The sequence below is a fragment of the Vipera ursinii genome, assembly GCF_947247035.1.
Source record: "Vipera ursinii genome assembly, chromosome: 1".
In the NCBI taxonomy this organism is placed as follows: domain Eukaryota; kingdom Metazoa; phylum Chordata; class Lepidosauria; order Squamata; family Viperidae; genus Vipera; species Vipera ursinii.
The window spans coordinates 124,431,135-124,456,026 of NC_139512.1; the positions used below are offsets into that span (position 1 = coordinate 124,431,135).

Genomic DNA, 24,892 nt, shown 5'->3' on the forward strand with positions numbered 1-24,892 from the left:
TGCAATTATCAAAATCTTTTCCCAATCTCTTTGTTGGTGTGTTCATTCTCCTGGTGAGGGCAGAAGCTCATAATGTTCCATCCTAAAATAAACAGTATGAATTGATGATCTATTACAGCTACCTTCAAAAACCTTTTGGTTATATTGACAAGATGTCCATCATGTGATCACCTTCATTCTTACTGGGACTCTTCAGACACTGGTAGCCAAAACGTTATTCTATATGGTGCCTCCTGGTTGTGAAAGTAACAGAAAATAGCACACAGGATATATACACTGTGTAAAAATAAATATCCTGTGGAAGTAATATAAAGCCCCATACACGGAGCATGGCAATACCTGTATCACTCTTGAGAGCTTAAGGGAAGAAGAACTGTATTTAGCATTCTGATTATGCTTCCAACAATGTTCTCTCTCTTGTTCATTCCATTACTTTCATCAAGTAATTTCAAAGGATCTTTTGTTTCCTAATACTCTTTATGGGGATAAAGAGATATATAGATAAAGAGATAGATAGATAGATAGATAGATAGATAGATAGATAGATAGATAGATAGATAGATAGATAGGATTTCTAAAACATTCAATTTTTCAAGGGGATAGTTTGGCAATATTTTGGAATATAAAATGTCTCACAGTGCCTTAGATGAGCTTCCATACTACAGCGGCATTTCTCAATTTGTTCTGTAGTAGTCGGAAGCCTGAATTATTGCTCCTCTCCTTTTTCATGTCTTCATGAATTTAACTATACATTGGGAAATTTTAAGTGTTCATATAGATGTTAATGGAAAACTAGAGAATATATACTTCACCTCCATACCTGTTTTCTGCTTTATGTGGAGGTTCCCAATATGCACACAGAGATAGTTTTGTGGAACAAGTTATCTATTTTACTCTTTTTCCCGTATAATATGGGGATGGTATCAGGGTTTGTTGATAAGGTTATAGACAGGGTGGTGCCAGTGAGTTCATCCCCCACTCCACTGATAGAACTACATAGCAACACATTATTAATTTTTCTTAGGGGGAAAAAACCCCTTCATTCAGTGGAGTATACTTTTTGTTTTGGTCAAAGATGGAAAGTCTTGTTTCACTTCTTCCAAAAAACTATTTGATGAAATACAGTCTTTGTTCGAGTAATATTGTATTCTTACCTCCAATGACTGCAATATCTGTGCTTGTTGGAGAGCTTCCAATATTTGCACCTAGAAATAAAATACACAAAATTTAATTAGACAGGAGATTTCAGGTAATAAATAATCACAGCTACTCTACACAGACTAGAGCAAGGATTTCTTTTACCCCTTCCTTTCAGGTTTTTCCTGTGAACCTAAGAATGTGAAGGATTGGAATGGCAAAGAGCAGGATTTATTTATTAAAAAAAACATTGAAGTTGTACAATATTATACCACATGAAACGCCATATTTAAGCAGTCAGTCTTCACCCCAAGAAAACATTTATTAAACAATCACTTTGCAGGTCAAGAAGACTCCTAGAAAATATTACAAAACTTTGCAGGAAAAAGTTGTGGGTGCAATTGTGTCTGAAAAGAAAGACAATATAAGAGAGACAGCATTTCAATATCAAGATTCTCATAACTTTAGTTTTTGACATTTTGAGCCTCCTAAATAATTTGAGGGGGCGGGGGCTGAAACACATGGTGGGGAAATGGTATATGGCCCTTAGTCTCCGGGTTGTTGACCTGTGTTCTATACTCTAAATGAAAGAAGGCACTTATCTAAGAAATAAAAAGGCACGCTCCACCCACTAAATTCTTGAAGGCATTTCTAACAGCAATCTAACCTGCTAGCTTTATTTCTCCTATAATGACATGCATGACAAGAATTCTAAGTACAGAGAATAGAGATGGCTTCCACAATAAACAATTCCTGAAGGGCTCTGAGGACTGGCAAGAAGGAAGTGGCAAAGAAAGCAGGGTTGAATGGGAGTTCATTCTGCCTGCCCCTATGCATACTTCTAGGCACTTGGAGTGAGGGTGAACTTCTGAATTGGGTGTATAATAAGGAGAACTCTTCAGACCTTTCCTTCACCACAGCTTTCCAATTCCCTAATCAAGTGTTATTAGCAGAGCACTCAAACTTGTGAGATCCCCTCAGTTCGAAATGAAACAGTCCAACTGCAGATATGCCATCTTCAATTGAACAATCCTCCCTCAATTGATTGTGGAAAAGCAATGAAGAAGATGCATATCTGTGTCATTTGATGTAAGCAGCTTCAGAGGGCTCTGCTTCTTCTTTGTCTTCCTTTTACACCAGTGGACCATTTGCCTCTCAGAACCCCAATTATACTCTCTACCGGATTATAATAATGCCAGAATAGATAATTTCACAATTTTCAAAGCATATGAAAAATCCAACTATGGCCTTTTAAGAATCTGTGATAAGAAATTCATTTGAGTTATTAGTGCCTAAAAAAAATAAAGCATGAAATCTCAACCTTAATTATAGTTTTCACAAGAAAGGGGAAACCCAAACTAATAAAAAAGCAAAAGCCTTTGCAGCAAAGGAGGGGAGAAAATTTCAGACAATCCCCCTTTTCTTTTGTATCTTACACAGTAATAGGATACTTAATGCATCAGTAAATTGAGAGTCTTTCATTCCCTTAGACCTCCCTTTTCTTTCTGCTGAGATAGCCACAATTAAAATTCCTTTACTTGAGGAAAACTGTATTTGAAAAATGGGATCACTGCCCTTTTTTGGTAGTTGCAACCAGAACTACAGAAAGCTACATTTTCATAAAAGCTTCTTGAATCCTGTACAACAGGGGCAAGCAATCTGCTAGGGCGAGGCTTCTCACTCCCCTGCTCACAAAAGACCATCATTGAGGGTGGGTCACTGTTCTAAAAGGGATATCATAGTGAGCGTGGCCAGTCACAAAACACCCATTTATTAGCAAGCTAACTTTCTGGAGAGATTGATATTGACACTGAAGAGGAGGGGAAAAAGCAAACCTTAGATTTTGTTGGCATTTTGTCTCAATAAAAAGACAGTTTTGGTCTAACGGTTAAGGTGCTGGCCTAGAAACCAGGAGATTGTGAGTTCTAGTCCCACCTTAGGCCTGAAAGCCGACTGGGTAACTTTGGGCCTGTCACTCCCTCTCAACCCAACACATCTCACTGGGTTGTTGTTATTTGGGGGGGGGGAATGAGGCAGGAGTATTTATTGTAGCTATGTTCACTGTCTTGAGTTATTTATAAAAATGATAAAGACAGGATATAAACAAATACATTAAATAAATAAAGCAGCTATTTCTTCTGAAGTTGTTGATGTCCCTTTTAAAAAAAATATTTGTTTTTCACATTTCTGAACTGGTCACCTTCCTCAAATAAGGACTCTTTTCCTCCTATTAAGCTGTTCTCCCTGATTAACATGGGAAGCAGTTGCCTAAAGGACTAAATCTAACAAGTGGAAACGACAGATGCAGTTTTCTGCTAAAAGTTGGAAGCTTGTCATGAGCTATTAGAAAATAGAATAGACTAACTTAATTAAGGAATGATGGTTTCTCCTACTGGACAGCTAAATTGGCTGGTTTATGACAAAAGAAAAGGAGTTCAGGGAGACGATTTTTCTGAGAATTATAGCAGAAAACTTCCTTCTTATATAACATGGGTGCATGTAAAAACATGCATGGCCTATCAATTATGCTTTACATTTAGTACCAGGACAGAAAGTATGTTTACCAATTACTGACTTGTTTTGTGTAACAAACTGCCAGCTTTTGATCCAACCCATTGATCGCTTAGATTTTGAATTCTGGCAACACAACTACCTTAACAATAACAGCTGCCCAATCTATACAATACCTAGGAAGAAAAATAGAAGGGTGGAAAGCAAAACAAAACACCCCTGTGTCTTAAAGAAAATATAGCATGTCTGTATTTGGAAAATATAAGCTTAAGTGATGAAATACCGTACATTTCTTACACTGTTGCAATCTGCTTTCTCTTTTGTATGCTTCTGTTCTTTCAACACCTGAGCTTCATTAGAAAACACTAATTTAATTCTATTGTAAAGTTTTAATTCTCAAACTCACACCAGAGAGACTACCAAAGACCTCTTTACCCTGTTAGATTCCAGGAGTGTAGCAAAGATGTTTTCAGTGAAGAGATAAAAACATAATTTACAAACATAATGACCATGAGATATTTGGTTTGTGATGCTAGAAGACACAATTGGCTGCAGGACTGCACACTCAATGGCAAACTCAGATTGGACTTGGCATCTTGTGTGAAATGACCCAAGGGAAATTTATTTAGAGGAGAAAGCCTGCAAGCCCTCTATTCATTTACATAATATTTCCACCCAATGTTACAGTTATTTGTTGAAACTGCCTCTTAAGCTTGGTAGGTTAACTCTTCACCAATTACCTGTTTAAATACTTGTTCCGAATTTGATTCCCACATTAATAATTGGAGCAACACCAGCAACTTCACAATTCACCTAGAAGAACCCATTGTCATATGGATGCTGAAACTAATACTTACAATAATTATTGCTTAACAATGGTCTGAATTACCAATGGCCGAGGGGGGAGGGGGAGACACACAGTCTAAATTTGAACTTAACAACTATTACACTATCCCCATAGTTAAGATTGCAAAGCAGATACTTGGCAACCAGTTTGCATTTATGACTGGTTGCATCATGCCAAAGTCATGATTTGCAATATTTTTTTTTGCTTGTTTCTGGTAAAAAAAATACTATTTGGGAAGTTGGATTCAGACCTGCCACTGTGTGACTTGAATCATGTCTGACGTAAAAATGGTTGTTATAATCAGGACTGGTCACCTGTTGATTGCAATTGGGTCCCTATTGTGGCTGTAAGTTGAGGACTACCTGTACTGTTCTTTAAAAATATATGTATTTATCTGTCAGTTGGGATAGTAGACAGAATACTATGGTGTTCATATGTATGTCAAATACTAGGAACAATTATAATTATTACAAGTATTACGATAATGAGAAGTTTGGAGGAGGCAACTGAACCACACCAATAATTTAGGCGATTTTAAAGTTATTTTCTTAAAAAAGATGAAATTAAAAGGGATGAGGAAAAACTGTGAAGCATCCTAGCTGCCCTATAATCAAAACATTAACGGCTTGGTATTCATCATTTAGATTAGATCTCAAATTGCATTCAGATGCAAATATTTAATTGCATTTGTACCAAGTAAAATTATAGATCCTGGATATCTATAGACTGTTTCTCCACAAAAGCAACACAGTTAAACTGTGAGAAGTTTGATGAATTAAATTCATTATGTTAATGCTCTCCCTATAATCTAAGCAACTCACCTTTGGCATTAAAATACTTTGAAATTGCCTGGGTTTATTCTTGCTGCCTGCAATACAACAATGAGTTTGTCTAAAAATAAAAGAGGAGGTTAATTAACCTAGGGATTAACAGTTTTCTTAATGCATTCTAAAACCAAAGGGAAAAAAACAGTATTTGCTTTCTGCAATGGCACTGTTATCCATGCAGTACCATTACTTACTGATCCAGGCGAGAGGATGTGCTTTGGTACATAGTTCAGGAGCACAGATGCTCTTTTGTTAGATGACAATAGGCAAAAATATTGAAGTCAGGAAAACAACAGCAAAACAGTAGTTTCTTGTTTATATCTCATACTTATAGATGCCAGCTCTGATGAAATCTAGTGGCTTTCAATATTCTTCCTTGTTTGATTGGCCTTTGGATGCTATAAAGCAGGGGTCCTCAAAGCTGGCTCTTTTATAACTTGTGGACTTCAACTCCCAGAATTCCTCAGTCAGCGTGTCTGGCTGAGGAATTCTGGGAGTTGAAGTCCACAAGTCATAAAAGGGCCAAGTTTGAAGACCCTTGCTATAAAGCATCATGAGCAGGTCCAAGTATGTTCTTCCACTGGCATCCAAGTGAAGCGTTCAAATCCACGATTTGGAAGACACTGTGTAAACGGCTACGTTCAAAGGCAATTCTCACTATGAACCCCTTCTTTGAGATGTTGCAAATTCTAAATCAAATCAGCAAGGTGATGCTAGATAAATGGGAAAAAGTTGTTTTGGATAAAATGAAAGCAGCAAGAGGAGACACTGGTAGGTATGAGGAAAGAGAGGAGATAAAAGCTAGAGGGAAAGTTATTCCTTAAAAAAAACAGGAAAAGATTTCTGATATATTACCAAAGGCTTCTTTCTGACTGTTATTTTCCACTAAATAATATTGATGCATGCAGTAATAAAGCATTTTCTAGAAAATTGGAAATATGGGCTGCATTTTTAATGCACTTGCAATATTTGACCTCTAACCCCTTCCTTACCTTTTTTTTTCTTTTAATTTCATTTCTAGACATATTCTGATGACAGAGTAAAACTCGTCAGGCAAAAATGCCAATTGTCCCTTTGACTGCAATCCACTTACGGTAATTGCTTTGATATCACATCATACTTTCTATATCCTTGAACTATGCAACAGAATTCAAAGAGGAATTTTGGATATCTTGCTTTTGTTTTATTTTCTCTTCTTTCAAAATGTCATATTTCAGCATACCATGGATTTTCAAATGATGCCTTTTGGTGCCAACCACATGGCTTTAGCTGTCTGTTGGAGTTCAGAGAAAGGGATTTGTGTGACATAAACAGAAAATGTGCTGTAAATGCAAAATGGGCACACTCACATGTCCGTTCACTTTATTCAGTTAAAGTGTAGGATCGACTTATCTCCAGCAGCATAAAAAAATGGAGATTCTCTCTCTGGGTACAATAAGATCTCTCTGATGGTGGCTTTTAGGGGTGGTTTTTTTCCCAGGAGTCATTCTGCCTAATGCTCCAAAATGAACACCTTTTCTGGAGGCTGCAGTTACCAAAAGCAGACCCTGCTACTATCCTACACATCCGAGAATACAAAAGCAAAACTTGATAAAATTATAACTAGTTGATTAAAGAAAGGGGGAGAAATACTTAAACATGCAGATTGAGAATTATAGCAGACAGCTGCAAAACTATCCAACTGAATGAAAATCTATTTGCAATCACCTTGTTTCCTTAACAGTGTTTTGGTGCATCTAAACATCGAAACCACAGCAGTTATTAACTTCTTCCAACTATCTTGGACATTAATCATTTTACCAGATTCATTTGGAGCATTCTCTTACATCTGTTCCTATTCTGTTACTGCTGCTTGGTACCCTTCTCATGTTAAGATTCCCCGAGTGCTATGAGTCTTTTATCTGATTCACTTCTAATTCAAGTCATTACAAATTATGAATTATAAGTATCATTTTGCATCCTATTGCAACCACCCTACTGTCTTGTTGAGAAAATGTTGAGCCAACCTTAGTTGGAACTCTTTAACTCCTTCATTGGGGACTATATTTAGTAAGACACATAGAAGTGGATAGAACCAAGCCCAAATAATGTACATTGAAAGAAATGATTGATTTCCAAAACAAATAGTAAAATGTGTTAGTGTGGTTATATGCTCCCTTGGAAAGCCTGCATATCTGAGCCATCTGTTCTTATGATGGGGGAAAGGATGCTTTTCTTTCTTTTGAACAGTATCAATCTTCCAGTTAGGAAAAAGTGGTGTAGATACTTGCTTTATTATCCCTACTCCTAATCAGTGGAATAGAAGACACAAAGAGATGATGTTTCTCAGGCTTCATCTCCCACAAGTACGTAAATCATGGTTTCTTAGGAATGATTAGCAAATCACCAATGATACTTTATGATACCAAAATGATTAGTAGAAAACTAAGTATAGAGCAGTAATGTAGAAAGAACTGGAAAATATTAAAAATCATAATGGGGAGAATGCCATTGGATTGGTCACCACAACCATATACACACACACAAATGGATACAAACACAATATGATATTCTAAAATTGGCACTGCTTGTAGTACTCCTTAATTCAAACATATTTGGGGAATGGTACCACATCCTTCTCGACTTACTATCTAATACCATAAAAATACTTAGGGAAGTTTTAAATGTTTTGCTTAATCCTATGGGATAATTTGCATCTTGAAAACAAAACCTTACAATCCAGAGGTTTGCAGGTTTACATCTCCTGAAAAATGTTGCACTGAATAGGAAGAACTTTATCTTTCTGTAGTCTCCCTGTCCTTTGAAGATAGTTATAAACAAAAACACCCTTATTTATCTTAAAAGAAAACAGCAAGGCTGTATCTTCATTCCAGGCTTCTGGAAGAATAGATTGTGCTCTCCTAGCCTCTCTATCTCCTATATCTGCTTAAACTGAAATTGTATGGTGTGTTTCCCATAGTGAAGCAGATTTTCTTTGCAAAGATATCTAGAAGTGTGAGTGCGATATGACAGGATCTTTTGTTACTGTGGGGAAAAACCCCCAGCTGATCCTCAAACTCATTCCCCCCTCAAATAAAATTAAAACAACTACAGATAAGAAATGTGTATATTACTCATCCTGTTGAGTACCTGCCTCATTGATGAAATAGAGCTTAGCCTTGGAAGGTAGTTATCCTGAATTACTATTGGTCTCTCTTCCAAGAATTCCTCTAGCATCAAGGAGACTTGCAACCAGTCACCCATATATTGTTTGTAAGCAGTGCTTTTTTTGTAAAAGAAAAAGGTGCCGGAACTCACACATCATATAACCCGCCTTGCCTACCCTACAAGGTTCCATCCAAAAAAGGTGCCGGAACTCCGTTCTGAGCGTTCTATGAGAAAAAAAGCCCTGTTTGTAAGTAAGTAACTACCTGGATATAGATGAAAACACTGAAACCTGCAGAAATGAAAATCACTGAGGTCTACCTTATTGCTGAAAGGTTGTGCGTTTATCTTGCCACAAAGATCATTTTGTCAAACTAAAACAGTGAAAGCCAGTTCAGTAGGAAGACATAAGTTTCAAATGAGCCAGGCCACGGGTGGGGTGTTGATGGATAGAAATGGATCTTCAAAGCTGCATTACTTCTGGAAAATTCTAGAAGGGTTCAGCAAATCCTGAATGTCTGCCTCCTATTGTTTTCCTTACGCTATTACAGATCTCTCTTACATTTTTGCTGTTCACTAACCACAATTCAAAAATGAAACCAAATTCATCTCAGGCTAATCTTTTTCACATTACCGCTAAAATATGCCAGGCTTTTATGCACATTATATTGTACGGCTATTGGGGAAGACAATGTAAGTTCTATTGAGTTTCAATTTGAGATATGAATTTGCAGTACTTGACAATCCACAATGGTCACTGAATTTAATTAGTGTTGTTGGATCATAAATTGGTTTTTTTCTGGATTATGCTACTATTGTACCAAGCTCATGGCATTAACAAGCAAATATTCTTGCTGCCTTTTCTAGAGTTAGGGAAAGTTGTTCAGCAATCATTTTCACAGTCTGTTATATGATTTTCTTATTTGGAGCATAATATTGAATGCCTTTGGCATGGTATATTTTATTTCAGGGTATATTCTCTGTGTGTGTGTTTATTGCTTTAAAGCAGAAAATGAAATAAAACAACAGTTATGAACTATGTTTTAAAAACTAATCTATGCTTCTGCTTTTTTTAGAACAGGTTTTTTAAACCATACTTATCTCCATTTAAAAGTACAATGGTATCAGTTCTCAATGTTTAATTATAATTAATATATCATTAATTTAGAGTTTAACAATCCATTATTTCTGGACTAAGTTAATGATGGGCTCACACGTGCCTATAAACAGAAGCTCATTATGTACCTATACAAAGGATAAATAGTATATATTAATTTCATTGTTTTTAAAGTTAATGATTTAATTATTAGAATAAAAATGACTCTTGACTTGGAAATAATCATCATCATGACTACTTGCCTCTTGAAAATGCCTGTTTAGATAGACTCCTAGGGTTCTGTTTTGTAAATATTCAGAACTCAGTTCATCCTTAAAAGTTCTGGAAGTGAGCAATACTGGAAAAATATTGGGCAAATTTCAAGGTGTTACATACAGATCATATCTTATATTTGATAAATTTTTGATTTTTGTTAAATAGACAGATAAAGCCTGATTTTCTTTTCCAGATTTTTTTTCATACTTGGTTCTGACATTGGTTAAAGGTAAAGGTTTCCCTTGTCCAGTTAAAACCAACTCTAGGAGGTGGTGCTCAACTCCATTTCTTAGCTGAAGTAGCCAGAGTAGTCCAAAGACCCTTTCATGATCATGTGACCAGCACAAATGTACACCTAGGTCAGAGGTAGGCAACCTTGGCTCTTTTATGATTTGTGGACTTCAACTCCCAGAATTCCTGAGCCAGCTAGGAATTCTGGGAGTTGAAGTCCACGAGTCATAAAAGAGCCAAAGTTGCCTACCCCTGACCTAGATGCACAGAACACCTTCCTACTGAAATGGTACCTATTTGTCTACCTGCATTTGCATGCTTTTGAACTACTTGGTAGGCAGGAGCTTGGGCAAGTAGCGAGGACTCACCCTTTTGCGTGGTGCTCAGCTCTCGAACGCAGGCTATCAGCTTCCCAGTGACCAGCTCAGCTTTTTTAACCATAGTTTGAATACTATCAGGGATTGTATGGACAAATGCCTACTATTTTGACATTTCTCACAATAGGTTGTAGCTCTTAAGATCACTTTTTTAATCGTGTTTATCTACCTAATCTCTTTTCCATCTCACATCACATGTTTTCAACATATGCTCAGAATGCATGAGTTTCTATCCTCTATTCCAGGGAAGAAAGAATTTATATTTGATTCTGGACTGATAACTGATTCTTCTTACATTCCACGCTAAACACATTTGAAAGTATGGGTCTTTTTCTTCTTCTCATTCTTTCTGTATCTTCAGCTTTTTATAGCTGAAGACCATTATTTTTTATTCTTTTTATCTTTATCATAAAAATATGATTCATTATCTTCTCTCAATAATGTCATTGCAATCTTGCCTAGATTAACTTTCTTTACCACACCAGTGCCCTATCCATATCTATTTACTCTCGAGCTCCATGCCACAAATTATTAATAATTTTTATTTCGTCAGTTTTAAGTTCAATAATCATGCAGGTTGAGATTATGTTTGCCTTCTTAATATTTAAACCTTTTTTGTAATGTGGGAAGTCAGCCCCCCTTCCCCAGAGAAGGAAATATTAAAAGGGCAGAAAAATATATTTCCTCAAAGGATCTTAAAGAGGAAGAAAAGCATGCCCAGTTTTCTTAATAGCCCCAAGACTCCCTTCCCCAAGCAGAAACCAGCTCTGTAGAAATGCAGATGATAATCTTGTCAGAAAGACTGCAATCAGGAAACTGGGATTAGGAAGAAAGATCACTGGAATCAACACCAAAAATCTAAGAGTCATCAGCCACAGCCACAGGGAAGCAGGATATGACCCTTGGCACATAATAGGATTAACCCACCACCATCGGAATACCAGAAAGGCACACTCAGACTCAGGTCAAAGTTCATGCCACAGGAACAACTCCAAACAAAAGGCTCCAGAGCATATAAAAACCCACTCCCTACATGTGCTCACTCTTTTTTCTTTCCGAGCCATCTTTCTGTCTGGCTCTCCTCTTCAATAAACTGCAACCTTCTTTCTAAGGCAGTCACCATGTTGTTTATTCCCGGCTTGGACTGAACCATGATGAAGACTTTTCCTTCAACAGTAACCTATTTTTTCTTTCATAATAAACTCTTTAAATCCTCTTTATTTCCAGCTAATAAAAGTTTCATCTACATATCTCAAAGTATTAATATTTTGAACTCAGATTTTGATTCTACTTTCATCTCTTATAAATCCTGCCATTCTTATAAGTCAAACAGATAAAATGATAACATACATCCTGGTTTAACTCCCTTTCCTCTTCAAAATTCCTTGGTTTCTCAATATTCTTACAGTTCTTACAGAAATGTTTTATCACAAAGAATAATAATCAGCATAGTGATTAGCCTTAAAATATTCACACATTCACACATCAGCTATACATTGCTACAGTTAATAAACAAAGGTTAGCTTCCTCCTTAAATATTCATACTCTCTCCGTTATCTCTCTTAAATTAGCCATTTGAACCCTGCGTTCTTCTGCCTTTCCTGAAACCTTCCTGCATCATGTCGGGATCTATTCTTCCTTGAAAGTTCTTAAAGAAAACTTGCTTGCACGAAGAATTTGTGCAGTGATTCTGTAATTTGTGCCTTGTCTTATCTCTTTATTTTCTAAGCAGGTTTCTGCTGATATATAGTTGCATCTTCAGCTGCATCTTTAAACAGTTCAATGCACCTGCTGCACTATTTCCTATTTCACACATGACTTATTGCTTGTTGTTCATTATTTTCTAATGCACCCAACTCTAGATTACATTTTGTATATAGAGGTTTTTGTGATACTATAATCTGATTTTAGTACAATATTTTCCTCTTCCTTTTACTTCAAATACCTCTAACACATGACTCTTCCATGTTTATTCTTATATATATTATATCTGTAAATTCTTCTGCGATCCCTCTGAGAATCTTAAAAAGAGCTTTCAAATTCCTTTTCCTATTATTTTCTCTATTTGTTGGCATTCATGATTAAGATTCCTACGAGGCTTTCTTGCTTGATGTTTTGATGGCACAATTGTAAATTGCAGCCTCCCAATTCTGTCCTATTTTATGGCATGGAACCCTGATATATGCACCAAGACTTCCCTGCTGATAAGGAACAATGTCATGAACAACTCAGATCCAGTACTGTCATTGGAGTATAATCAATCATCAACTTGTCTACCCAGCAAAGCTGGGATAAGGTGAGAGATAGGAACATTAAACATTCTAATGGAGGCCTTTCAAGGATCTTTCAGACCTGTTGCCTTCTGAACTAAATCTAATTTCACCATCTTAGGTTTCTGTACACCTCATCTGACCAGGTTCCTGGGGTGGTTTTAAGGGATTCTCTCATTCTTATTACCACTATTTACCCTCAAGGCTTCAAACCACTTGAAAAATGGTTTGGGGGAAGAAGGGGAAAATTACTGGGGGGAAAGTTTGCTTTTGGCAAACTTCCTGTCCAAATCCTCTCCCTTAATCCATTAAACCCCCAAAAAACTAGAAAACAGGCCAGAAAAATTGGCCAGGGTATATTTGTGTTTGTTGCAATACAAGTCAGTGGTGGTGCCAGTCCAGTTAAAGTAACCTATCTAAGTTATGGTCTTCTGCTTGACCCTTATGTCCTCATGCTGATAATGAGAGAAGCTGTGTTGTCACAGTAAACCAATGTTTGGTCAATACTGTGTATTAGATTCTGTTACTTTGCTGAAATGCAGATGTTGGAAAATATTATCCACTTAAAGTAGACGTATTTATTGAGACACTCCTAAGGCCTCTCCTTGTCCTAATTTAACAGTGGCTTGTTAAAGTTAATTTTTTTTGTGGAGGAGCTCTGGTGGAATTAATAATCAGCATGATCTTTAATTACAGGACATGTGCAGCAGATGCACCCTGGTGATAGCAACAATTAACCATCTGACAAAAATAGTCATGTCACGCTTCAGACAGGCAAGCTACTTCACCTTTACATATACCGATTGGTCACCTCCAGGCAAATGTCAGGATATGTAAGTCACAGCATTGGTCTGTGCATTGTTTTTTTTTTAAAGGGGGGGGACAAGGGCAGAATGTGCTTAGTGCACGCTACCTCATTGATTTAAGAGAAGGCTTTGCTGAAAAGCAATACCCATTAAGACACATGTGGAATTCATAATTTCATCCACTCAGTTTCGGCCTAGGGGTTGGGTAGCAGAGATCCTGCAAGCACAACATAAGGATTGAATCCTTGTCTGGGTAATGCTGTTAAGAGCACAAGATAGAAAACACTGCCCTTCTCTTTCTAGAAAGGCTAAGCCTCCAAGAAAAGAGGAGAAATGTTCCCCTCAGGCTATTTCTCATTTAAACCATTCTCACATATCCTCTCTCTGTCGGATCTTAGATGGTTCCTTTGCTGAAGCCTCATCTATCATGCTTTTATTCAGACAGGAAGCATACCAAGCAAGCATTCATTCAAGATCATTATAAGCCCTTGGGTCAATCACAAGTCTGTAACCAGAAGAATCAGATGCTTTTGAAGCCTTAAGGCTTGATTTGATTCTAATTAGTATAATAGTTCGCTACAATCATCCTTGTGTCATACCCTGGACCCCCATCTTCCCCCCCCCCTCAAAAAGGATGAAAAGATTAAGAAGATGTCACGGAAGAAAAAAAATGCAGTGGGTGGGGAAAAGCAATATACAGAACCAAAAAAAAAGTTGCACATGCTAATTTAGCATATAAATGCAGTTTTAATTTATTAGTATAATTTAAAATAGAAGTGCCGTAGGTATGAATGCTATAAAAACTATGACTGACCTGTGTTCTTGTTCAGTTTGGTATGTGGCTCTAAACTGTTGATGAACAATGCTAGATTTTTGCTATTTTCTTCTTATATCTGTTTATCTTTACCTGGATATGGACTAGACCAGGGGTAGGCAACCTTGGCTCTTTTTTGACTCATGGGCTTCAACTCTCAGAATTCTTGAGCCAGCTTGGCTGGCTCAGGAATTCTGGGAGTTGAAGTCCATGAGTCATAAAAGAGCCGAGGTTGTCTACCCCTGGACTAGACAGAGGGCAACTTTAAAAAAAGGATTTAGGATACCCAGGAACCCTAGATGAAGCTGCAGAGGAAAGTGGGCAAGAGTCTTGTGCTGTAGATTGAATTAGGAACCATTAGTTGCTATAAAATAGAACTACGAATTTTCCTTAACAGGCATAATATAATTTCTTGCCAATCAATTTTTCGTTAGACTAAAAAATTAGGAGCTCTTTTTCTTATATATTCTTAAACAATTATTTAAGGATTAGAAGATCCTGAAATCAAATTCAGATGGTTAAGATAAGAAGGAATGTTGAACTAAAAGCTCTTGGAATAAAACAGTAAAGATATTTGGAGGGAGAACAATGTGACAACTTGAGGCTTCTTCTCTCCAGTATTATACAAGGGGGAGATATATATCACTCTATAGCAGACATGTCAAACTTGTGACGTCACGTGACCTCGCACTACGTATGGGAGCTTTTTCTCCATTGCCGGCAATGGGGTGGGCGCGGTTTCCTGATGACGTGTCTGGCCCGCGGGCCGGCAGTTTGACACCTCTGCTCTATAGTATTTATATTTTTATATTATAGCATGTCCCCTTTCCGGTAACCATTCTCCCCTCTACATTCAGATGTAGTTTGTTTCTAACTATGGATCCACCAGTTAATCTAGTCCTGAAATTAAATTCTAGGAACTACAACAAGAAGCCATTATTGCACTACAATATGGAACCAGTATTCATTTTACACATATTGATAATCATTTACAAGTTTATGCATTGTCATGCTCTATATTTACACACAAGCCTTTGTCTATTCTTATACCATTTGGATTTATTGGGACTATGATTTTTGGAGAATGACTACTAACTATATGGTCATATAATGGTCTGGACATACACAGTTTCAATATGCCCAGTGCACACCAGATTGATTTAATTTGCTGTGCATTGTGATTCATAAAACATCTGGCAAGTACAGGTGAAACTCGAAAAATTAGAATATCGTGCAAAAGTTCATTTATTTCAGTAATGCAACTTAAAAGGGGAAACTAATATATGAGATAGACTCATTACATGCAAAGCAAGATAGTTCAAGCCGTGATTTGTCATAATTGTGATGATTATGGCTTACAGCTCATGAAAACCCCAAATCCACAATCTCAGAAAATTAGAATATTGTGAAAAGGTGCAATATTCTAGGCTCAAAGTGTCCCACTCTAATCAGCTAATTAAGCCATAACACCTGCAAAGGGTTCCTGAGCCTTTAAATGGTCTCTCAGTCTGGTTCAGTAGGAATCACAATCATGGGGAAGACTGCTGACCTGACAGTTGTGTAGAAAACCATCATTGACACCCTCCATAAGAAGGGAAAGCCTCAAAAGGTAATTGCAAAAGAAGTTGGATGTTCCCAAAGTGCTGTATCAAAGCACATTAATAGAAAGTTATGTGGAAGGGAAGAGTGTGGAAGAAAAAGGTGCACAAGCAGCAGGGATGACCGCAGTCTGGAGAGGATTGTCAGGAAAAGGCCATTCAAAAGTGTTGGGGACTTTCACAAGGAGTGGACTGAGGCTGGAGTCAGTGCATCAAGAGTCACCACACACAGACGGATCCTGGACTTGGGCTTCAAATGTTGTATCCGTCTTGTCAAGCCGCTCCTGAACAACATCAGAAGCGTCTTACCTGGGCTAAAGATAAACAGACCTGGTCTGTTGCTCAGTGGTCCAAAGTCCTCTTTTCTGATGAGAGCAACTTTTGCATCTCATTTGGAAACCAAGGACCCAGAGTCTGGAGGAAGAATGGAGAGGCACACACTGCAAGATGCTTGAAGTCCAGTGAGAAGTTTCCACAATCTGTGTTAATTTGGGGAGCCATGTCATCTGCTGGTGTTGGTCCACTGTGCTTCATTAAGTCCAGGGTCAATGCAGCCGTCTACCAGGAGATTTTGGAGCACTTCATGCTTCCTTCCGCAGATGAGCTTTATAGGGATGCTGACTTCATTTTCCAGCAGGACTTGGCACCTGCCCACACTGCCAAAAGCACCAAAACCTGGTTCAATGACTGTGGGATTACTGTGCTTGATTGGCAAGCAAACTCGCCTGACCTGAACCCCATAGAGAATCTATGGGGCATTGCCAAGAGAAAGATGAGAGGCCGCTATTGAAGCATCCTGGTCTTCCATAACACCTCAGCAGTGCCACAGGCTATTTTCTTTTGGCAGGGGTGGTTGCTAATGCCTGGCTCTGCTCCAAAAATCCCGGAGCAGGGGCGCTGCGCAGCTCGGAGCAACCCAGGCTTCGGGGGGGCTCAATCCTTCAGCCGCCCAAACTCTCAGCTCAGGCGGCCCCGGAGAGCTCAACCCCTACCTGGGGCCTCACCCCCTCCTCTTCTCCCGAGGAGGGGGCTTCAAATCCATCTAAACAGCTGATCGGCGCTGTTTACGATGGAAAAACACAGCTGCGGAGCAGGCAGCCCGAAAACGGCTGTCTTCGGCATCGCGTCGCCACCGGAAGTCCACTCCTTGTTTTATTGATTGCATGTAATATACTAATTTTCTGAGATTGTGGATTTGTGGTTTTCATGAGCTGTAAGCCATAATCATCACAATTATGACAAATCACGGCTTGAACTATCTTGCTTTGCATGTAATGAGTCTATCTCATATATTAGTTTCCCCTTTTAAGTTGCATTACTGAAATAAATGAACTTTTGCACAATATTCTAATTTTCCGAGCTTCACCTGTACACATCTAATATTAAAGCAGTACAGTGCTAGGATTTCATGAAATGTGTTTGCCTGACAAGTTTCTTCATTAGTACCTAATTTAACTATGCTTTACTCAATTAACCCATTTTCTAGGTACACAGAATACACCAAATGATAAATAATCACAGAAGGTAAGTTCACACAACATACTAGGTTTAAATATAGTGGCTATTTTATGGTTCAATATGCTATGAGAATTCAAGTCAATTAACTTTGCATAAAATGAAGGACCATGACATGTTTTTACAATCTAGCTGAACAATAAAATGATGTTTAAAGCCAATTACCACTCAGTGAAAGGCCTAAGTAATAAGAAAGTTGTGTCTCATGCTAAAAATAGTCATTTCTGACTTCCGGTGGCGACGCGACGCCGAAGACAGCCGTTTTCGGGCTGCCCGCTCCGCAGCTGTGTTTTTCCATCGTAAACAGCGCCGATCAGCTGTTTAGATGAATTTGAAGCCCCCTCCTCGGGAGAAGAGGAGGAGGTGAGGCCCCAGGTAGGGGTTGAGCTCTCTGGGGCCGCCTGAGCTGAGAGTTTGGGCAGCTGAAGGATTGAGCCCCCCCGAAGCCTGGGTTGCTCCGAGCTGCGCAGCGCCCCTGCTCCGGGATTTTTGGAGCAGAGCCAGGCGTTAGCAACCACCCCTGCCAAAAGGAAATACTTTTGATTATCAAGATGCAGGCAGAGCGGTACAGGAGGTCAAGGTGATGTGGACTCTTATTTTACTCTCTAGCTCAATGGATTTTATAGCTTTAAAGTGAAAGTGTGCAATAAGTGAAAGTGGGGAAAGATGGCGGCTAAAACTTCTAAAGCTCTTCGGAGTGCGGGGTCTTCCCTGGTGCAACAGACCTCATTGCAAGCTTTGCTTCCTCCTGCACCTCCTCCGGCATTGACGCTTAAGGATTTACAAGATGCTCTTGGAAAGCATTCACAATTGATGTCTGACATGATGGATGAAAAGTTGAAAAAGCTGGAGGAGAAAATGGAGGAGAAAATGGAGAAATTGGAGAAGAAGATGGAAGAGAAGTTTAGAGCAATGAGGGTGGACATGTTGTCTATGATTGAATCTGTAGCTGAATGTGTGCAACAGCTGGATGTAAAAGTGGAGGATCTCAGCCAAAAGAACTCTATATTAGAAGCAAAGGTATTAGAAAATGAAAATATAAGGGATAAAATGGACGGAGAATTGAGCCTTGTTCAGTATCATCAGATGCAGTATGCTATTAGAATCAGGGGTTTAAAGGAGAATTGTAAAGAAGATTTAAAGCAGCTGATTTCTGAGGCTCTGGAAGGGGTACTGGGCCAGCCAGCATCTGAAATTGAGGGAAATATGGACAAAATTTTTCGTGTAAATTCATGGATTGCAAGACAGAGGAAGTTACCCAGAGATGTGGTGGTCTATTTTACAGAGAGTAATTAGAGATGAAGTCATTCAAGCTGCTTATGATACTAAATTGGTAGTGGCTGAGCAAGAAGTCTTGGTTTTAAAAGAGATTCCTCCGAAGATTTTAAGGAGAAGGAAAGATTTTGCATTTCTAGTACAGGAACTTAAGAAATGTGATATTAAGTTTAGATGGGAGATTCCAGTTGGACTGGTGGTGACGCACGAAGGTAAAAGACATCGTCTGGTTACTGTGGCCCAGGCACGTGATTTTTATGTTGTTGTTGTTGTTAGTTGCGAAGTCGTGTCCGACCCATCGCGACCCTATGGACAATGTTCCTCCAGGCTTTCCTGTCCTCTACCATCTTCTGGAGTCCATTTAAGCTCACGCCTACTGCTTCAGTGACTCCATCCAGCCACCTCATTCTCTGTCGTCCCCTTCTTCTATTGCCCTCAATCTTTCCCAGCATTAGGCTCTTCTCCAGTGAGTCCTTTCTCCTCATTAGGTGGCCAAAGTATTTGAGTTTTAGCTTCAGGATCTGGCCTTCTAAAGAGCAGTCAGGGTTGATCTCCTCTAGGACTGACCGGTTTGATCGCCTTGCAGTCCAAGGGACTCGCAGGAGTCTTCTCCAGCACCAGAGTTCAAAGGCCTCAATTCTTTGGCGCTCAGCCTTTCTTATGGTCCAACTTTCACTGCCATACATTGCAACTGGGAAGACCATAGCCTTGACTATACGCACTTTTGTTGACAGGGTGATGTCTCTGCTTTTTAGTGTGCTGTCTAGATTTGCCATGGCTTTCCTCCCCAGGAGCAAGCGTCTTTTAATTTCTTGACTACAGTCCCCATCTGCAGTGATCTTGGAGCCCAGGAAAATAAAATCTGTCACTACCTCCATTTCTTCCCCATCTATTTGCCAGGAATTGAGAGGGCCAGATGCCATGATCTTGGTTTTCTTAATGTTTAGTTTCAACCCAACTTTTGCACTCTCCTTCTTCACTCGCAACAAGAGACTCTTCAGTTCCTCTTCACTTTCTGCCATTAGAGTGGTATCATCTGCATATCTTAGGTTGTTGATATTTCTTCCAGCAATCTTAATTCCAATTTTTGACTCCTCTAGCCCTGCCTTTCTCATGATGTGCTCTGCATATAAGTTAAATAGGCAAGGCGACAGTATACAGCCTTGCCGGACACCTTTCCCAATTTGGAACCAATCAGTGGTTCCATGTCCAGTTCTCACTGTTGCTTCTTGGCCCGCATATAGGTTTCTCAAGAGACAAATAAGATGTTCTGGTACTCCCATCTCTTTAAGAACTTGCCACAGTTTGTTATGATCCACACAATCAAAGGCTTTAGCATAGTCAATGAAGCAGAAGTAGATGTTTTTCTGGAACTCCCTAGCTTTCTCCATGATCCAGCGTATGTTGGCAATTTGATCTCTAGTTCCTCTGCCTCTTCGAAATCCTGCCTGTACTTCTGGTAGTTCTCGATCCACATACTGCTGGAGTCTAGCTTGTAGGATTTTAAGCATAACTTTACTAGCATGAGAAATGAGTGCAATGGTGCGATAGTTTGAACATTCTTTGGCACTGCCTTTCTTTGGAATTGGAATGTAAACTGATCTTTTCCAATCCTGTGGCCACTGTTGAGTTTTCCAAATTTGCTGGCAAATTGAGTGCAGTATTTTTACTGCATCGTCTTTTAAGATTTTGAATAGCTCAGCTGGAATACTGTCACCTCCACTAGCTTTGTTGTTGCTCAGCTTTTCTAAGGCCCACTTCACTTCACATTCTAGGATGTCTGGCTCGAGGTCAGTGACCACCTCATTGTGATTATCAGGGACGTTAAGCTCATTCTTGTATAGTTCTTCTGTGTAATTTTGCCATCTCTTCTTAATCTCTTCTGCCTCTGTTAGGTCCCTGCCATTTTGGTCCTTTATCATGCCCATTTTTGCATTGAACGTTCCCTTCATTTCTCCAATTTTCTTGAAAAGATCTCTGGTCCTCCCTATTCTATTGTTTTCTTCTATTTCTTTGCACTGTTCATTTAAGAAGGCATTCTTATCTCTTCTAGCTATTCTCTGGAATTCTGCATTCAATTGGGCGTATCTTTCTTTTTCTCCCTTGCCTTTTGCTTCCCTCCTTTCCTCAGCTATTTGCAAAGCTTCCTCAGACAGCCATTTTGCTTTCTTGCATTTCTTTTTCTTTGGGATGGTTTTAGTTGCTACCTCTTGTACAATGTTGCGAACCTCTGTCCATAGTTCTTCAGGCACCCTGAAGATTTTTATAGTAATGTGTTAAAAGCAACCCCCCTATCATTTTTGGAAGCTGTAAGGGGATACGGCGAGGGAAAGCTTCAAGATGTTGCAGATAGACAGACAGAGGACAATGGTGTTGGAGGGGATCAAGTTACAGTCTCATTGGTTGTTGCAGGAGGCCAGAGGATGACGCGTGCCGCCCTAAGAAGAGCGAGACGAGAGCAAGAGCAAGACCAGCAGAAAGTTATGGAATCTCCAAAGCGTACTTACAGTGAATCTGTGGAAGGGGCGCAGTCCAAAGAAGTTATGGGGGTTATGACAGACGTGCTCCAAAAGCTTTGGGGCGTCAAGATTGGTGATTAAATTTTTAAATTAGAATGTCAATGGATTAAATTTATCATAGAGGAGAAAGAAAGTTTTTTAAAATATTTAACACAATTTAAGATTGATGTTATTTGCTTGCTAGAAAAGTATATTAGGGTTATGGACTAAAAGTATGTGTTGAACTAAGAATGGGTACGCAAGCTCCTAATTAACAACAAGTTGTCTTAGAGACTGCCTAAACCTTTTTTTTTACTCTTTTTATTTGAACTCAAGGATGATCTGGAACTGCGAGACATTTGGCGTGATACATGCAAGAACTATTTTTTTTTTTTATTGAAAAGTTTTATAAAATACAATTTTCCTTTAAAAAAACCCCCCTTCCCCCTCCCTCCTCCCCTCCCTACCTCCCCCCTATCTCCCCCCCTCCCCCTCCCCCTCCTCCCTCCCCTACCTCCCCCCCTCCACTTCCCCTCCTCCCCCCTCCCCCCCCCGACTTCCCAGAGCAAAATACAAGGTATATATCTAAAAGGCAATCATAAACAATCATATACTAACAATTATAAACTCTAAAATCCATCACTCTCTAGCTTGTATATAGTAAACCAATCCTTAATAATACTAAATATATATAAAAAACTAAAATAAAAGAAAACTAGCATCATTCCCATCTATGTTCTTCCACAATTCACTATTACCTTAACATATTCTCATAGATAGTTCTTACACAAATTAACCCACATTAACCCACAAAACTTTCTTCCTCTTCCTCTGTAGTAAGTTGTCCATTAATTCCAAATTAAAAAAAAAAAATCTATTACCATACATAGCATCCCAAAACTTTTTTTTTTTTTTTTTTTAAAAAAAAAACACAACTACCACTTAACTATAAATATTTTGTGGAAGTTCCATAGATTTCTACTGGTCTTATTTTTTTTCCTTTTTTGAGCGTTTTAAGGCAGCACGCGTCACTCTCTGTTCTCTAAGATCATCCAAAAGAGTTGCAGCTTGAACTCCTCCTGTACCCTTCTCGTCTATCTGTGCATCTTCATCCTCTTGATGTTCTCCTTCTCCAGATCCCTCTGCAGCTTCCAGAAGTGTTGATGGGGTTACTTTCAAGACATTATTATAAAAATCATGCGCTTGCTTCACATTACTCAAACAGTACCTTTTGCCATCATACATGAAGCTCAACCCAGCTGGGATCTCCCATCTGAACCTTATATCTCTTTGCTTGAGCTCTTGCACAAGAAATATAAAATCCTTCCTTCTCTTTAAAATCTTTGGAGGAATTTCTTTTAGAACCAAAACTTGTTAACCAGCAATCACAACTTTAGTATCGTAGGCAGCTTGTATAACTTCATCTCTAATTTCCCTTTTTACAAAATAAACCACCACATCTCTAGGCATCTTTCTCTGTTTAGCAATCCACGAATTCACACGAAACACTTTGTCCATACCTTGTTTTAATTCAGATGCTGGATGGTTCAATACTCCCTCAAAAGCCTCAGAAACCAGCTGCTTTAAATCTTCCTTAATATTCTCTTTTAGGCCTCTAATTCTCACAGCAAACTGCATCTGGTAAAATTGGGCCAAGCTCTGTTCACTGTCGATTTTGTCTTTTAGATCTTCAATTTCCAATACTTTTGCTTCTAATAAAGCATTCTTTTGAATCAAATCTTGCACTTGATCATCCAGCACCTCCACACATTTAGCAACTTTTTGCACTGAGGACAAAATGTCTACCTTCATTTCTCTAAGTTTCTGTTCCATCCTTTTTTCCATTCTCTGCTCCAATTTCTCCAATTTCTCCTCCATCTGTAGAAATTTAACACCCATTGACTCCAAAATTAACTGGGTATGTTTTTCAAGATCCTTCGATGTCAATACATCAGGAGAATGCAACGCCTGCAGCAATGATTGTTGTTGCACTGGAGAATTTCCAGCACTCCGAAAAGTTCTAGGGGGAGGTTTAGCCGCCATCTTTTACTTACAATTGTGACGCACTTTCACTTTAAGTTTTAAGCAAAGTCCATCAAGCTTGAGAGTAAAATAAAATCTTCTTCATCTCTTCATCTTTCCCTCTTGTACTGCTCTGCCTGCTCTTTCCCTTTCATAGTCTCTCCTTCAAGCAGGGATGGTCGCAGACGCCTGGCTCTGCTCCATGAAGTCCGGAGCAGAGACGCTAGCCAGCTGGGAGCAGCCCAGGCTACGGGGGAGTTCAATCCTTCAGCCGCCCAAGCTCCAAGCTCAGGCGGCCCCGGAGAACTCAACCCCCACCTGGGGGCTCACCCCCTCCTCTTCTCCCGAGGAGGGGGCTTCAGATTCGCCCGAACAGCTGATCGGCGCTGTTTCGGGCGAAAAAACACCAGCTGAGCCGCGGGCAGCCCGGGAAGGCTCCCTCCGTCGCCGCGGAGCCACCGGAAGCCAAGAACTATTTTTGATCATAGTTTAGTTTGGTTGGAGATTATTAAGGTTAACAGAGATAGGCGCTTTTGGCGCGTAACTGAGAATTTGTTTAGAAATTAGAGAAAGGTGGGAGAATGCAAATAGTAGGTGAAAGTTTTTTTTTCTTTTTTTTGAAATTAATATGAATAAGGACTGGGATTAAGAAAATCTATTCTGAGTAAAGCTCTTTTTCTGTTTTCCTCTTTTTCTTTTTTACTTTATTTGTAATATTAATATTGTTTGTATTTATTTTATATGAGCTAGAGGGAGATAGAATTAATAGTTTATTGTTGATAACATAGGGGTGCTTATGTTTGTTTTTCGATTTTATACCCTGTATTTAGCTCTGGGAAGTCGGGGGGGGAGGAGGGAATGGGGGAGAGGGATAGGGAGGGCTAGATAGGGGTGGGGGAGGGGGGGATTAAAGTCAAAATGTATTGTAAAACTTTTTAAATAAAAATAGTCATTTCTTTGGGCCCTGTTTTAGAACTTACTAATCTAATTTGATTTCATGGACTTATACGGACATTGGAACATGGTTATCATTTGGACTATTTATTTTTTTAATGTTTTGCAGTTTAGTTTTCCCAAAAATAAAAAAGCACAAAAAGAGAAAGGTGTATACACAAAATTGCATATTTAGAGATATTATTTTCCTTAATTGTAATGAAGCATGAATATGGCTTTAATGGATTTAAGCCTGAATCATGGCTATCTATAGTTATGGTCTTTGGTTTCCAATGGGGAATATGATTGGGTAATCAAATATCTACCTCTTTTTAATGTGTACCATATGCACTACATAAACTTTAAAAGAGCTTTACTTATCTGGTCATGCCTACCATTTTACAGATAGTTCTGGCATGAATACTTGTAAAACTAGTTATAACTCTCATCTGTCTCTTAGAAGCTATTTTTCTTATCTTAAAATGGCCAAGGGCAGCTTGAAGAAGGCCTCCAAAGCTGAAGACCAACTTTTATTTAATAAAAGTAGGGATCTATGTGTCTACTGCCAAAGTTCCTAGCTTTCCAATCTTTAAGCTGAATCAACAGCACTCTGATCTATGCAACTTAAAATATAGTTTCTAGTCTCTATGTTTTTCAATTATTTTATCTTGTGGAGATGCTTCACTCTGCAACTAATCCAACTAAATCCAACTGG

The 24,892-nt window shown here is 38.8% G+C and overlaps 1 protein-coding gene across 1 annotated transcript in view; it reads right to left on the minus strand.

The window, feature by feature from the left end:
• Positions 1-24,892, minus strand: part of GYPC (glycophorin C (Gerbich blood group)) — a 68,551-nt gene that overhangs the window by 27,243 nt on the left and 16,416 nt on the right. Inside the window, exon 2 of the mRNA XM_083349900.1 lies at positions 1,155-1,205. Coding sequence (XP_083206026.1) covers positions 1,155-1,205 — 51 coding nt within the window. The remainder of the gene's footprint in view (positions 1-1,154; positions 1,206-24,892) is intronic.